Below are 2,073 nucleotides of genomic sequence, written 5' to 3' on the forward strand. Positions count from 1 at the left end.
ACCTCGCTTTTCAGAACGATGAGCTTTGTAAAAATCGACGCATTTCAGAAAGGCGGGGCATAGAGGAGCAACAATAATGTACAGTATGTGGAAAATAATGTGTTTTTTGAACCTTAAATCGCATAAACACATTTCATTACACCATATACACAAAATAATGTTCTTTTTAGCAACGTCATATGACCCCTTTAATGTAATATTGCCATAATCAAGCATGGTACTCTCTTTCAATTCTGCATGTAAAAATCATATATTGTTTGGTCTTGCATGGTTGAAAGTGCAGAGACTCTTGACTACAGTATAAGTGTATACTTTTTTGTTTGTGTGTGTGAGTTTTTTTTTTCTCCAAAAAGTCCAGTTTTCTGTTTTTATACCATGCACTGGCTCAGCAAGGCTTTTCTTGCAGTAGTCTAATAGTCTGTCCGCTTTGACCAGCAGGAAGCAGTACAGCATCTCACTTTCTTCTGTTGGAGAAACCATATGAATGCTGCCCTCTCAGCGGGACACCATTCGCACAAACTCTAAAAGGGGCAGACAGAAAAAAAATACACAGACTTTAACTGAAAGCTACTGTGCATCTGTATCCTGCTTTTCTTTTTTATTATTATTATGTAGTGCTATTCTTACCTTCAAAATCTACGTGGCCATCTCCATTTAAGTCGATGTCTTTCAGTATGTCCTCTAGGTCTCGATGACCAACCTAACAAAAGCAGGAATGTGATGTTAACAATCAGGTGTCTGGAACCTTTGACCCAAAAATGAAAATTCTGAACCCCAGCATGTTTTACCGTATATGAAAGAATCATTCTAATGAGCCTGCTCCTTTCTGGATGATTTGGTTCAGTAATTCAAATGACTGATTGTGTTTATTGTAACACTTTATTTGTAACAGTGCACGAGTCATATGGACCATTTTAATGCCGCTTTTATTTTTGTTTTTTAGACATGGTCATTATAGACTTTAGAAGATCCATTTTGGGTTCCTCAAAGAACCTTTCAGTGAACATTTTATTTTAGTGTGAAGAACATTTAAAACATTTAAAGAACCTTTTTCCACCATAAAGAAACTTTTGTGGAATGGAAAGGTTCCATGAATATTAAAGGTTCCTCATGGAACTATTGATGCCAGTATCAAACATTTATTTTTAAGAAAGTAGCAATTCAATAAAAGAACCATCTAAATAACTTATTTTCCACTTTAAAAATACCTATGGAAAGCCTCCATGGATATTAAAGACCGGTCATGGAACCACCAATGCCAATGAAGAATCTTTATTTTTAGGAGTGTATGGAAAAGAATTGTATGCAGATTCATCAGAATTCTGCTTAGAAACAGCATTACAGGTTTGGGAAAACATAAGGGTGAATAAAGGCCTTAATATACTTCAAGCAAAATAAAAGAATGAACTGGTCTGATGTCATTTTGAACAAAATCATGCCAAAACGAAGTTCATTTGGAGTTCGAAACAGCTTGCCAAAGCGAACTTTCCGGCTGGTAAACACCTTCAAACTACCACTGGTCCATGGTGATTACGTAACCAGTAAGAACATGAGTAAAAACATGAACACACTGGAGACCTAATTAAAAGCAACAGTGACAGTTTTTTATGTTTAATGCAATAATTTTTACATGAACTGTTCCCTCCTGGTGGAATGACCTGCCCAACTCAATTCAAGCAGCCTTAGCCATTAGCCATCTTCAAGAAACGGCTAAAACACATCTCTTCCATCTTTATTTGACCCTCTAACCCAGGGCTGCCCAAACTCGGTCCTGGAGGGCCGGTGTCCTGAAGAGTTTAGCTCTAACCCCAATTAAACACACCTGAACCAGCTAATCAAGCTCTTACTAGGCATACTAGAAACTTAAAGGCAGGTGTGTTGAGGCAAGTTGGAGCTAAACTCTGCAGGACATCGGCCCTCCAGGACCGAGTTTGGGCAGCCCTGCTCTAACCCATCACTCTCTATTCTAATTCTATTTTATCTATTTGTTGACTTGACCCACAGTCAATATATAGTGACCCACAGTTATATATATATATATATATACACAGTGGGTACGGAAAGTATTCAGAC

At 37.6% G+C, this 2,073-nt stretch overlaps 1 protein-coding gene across 1 annotated transcript in view; it reads right to left on the reverse strand.

Moving 5' to 3' along the window:
• Positions 1 to 189: 189 nt before the first annotated feature.
• LOC107687995 (calcium-binding protein 1-like) overlaps positions 190 to 2,073 on the reverse strand; it is a 16,597-nt gene continuing 14,713 nt past the window's right edge. Inside the window, exons 7-8 of the mRNA XM_016485526.1 lie at positions 628 to 700; positions 190 to 521 (exon numbers count right to left, since the gene is read on the reverse strand). Coding sequence (XP_016341012.1) covers positions 496 to 521; positions 628 to 700 — 99 coding nt within the window. The 3' untranslated portion in view covers positions 190 to 495. The remainder of the gene's footprint in view (positions 522 to 627; positions 701 to 2,073) is intronic.

Source organism: Sinocyclocheilus anshuiensis, unplaced genomic scaffold (genome assembly GCF_001515605.1).
Source record: "Sinocyclocheilus anshuiensis isolate Anshui unplaced genomic scaffold, SAMN03320099.WGS_v1.1 scaffold213, whole genome shotgun sequence".
NCBI classification, from domain to species: Eukaryota; Metazoa; Chordata; class Actinopteri; order Cypriniformes; family Cyprinidae; genus Sinocyclocheilus; species Sinocyclocheilus anshuiensis.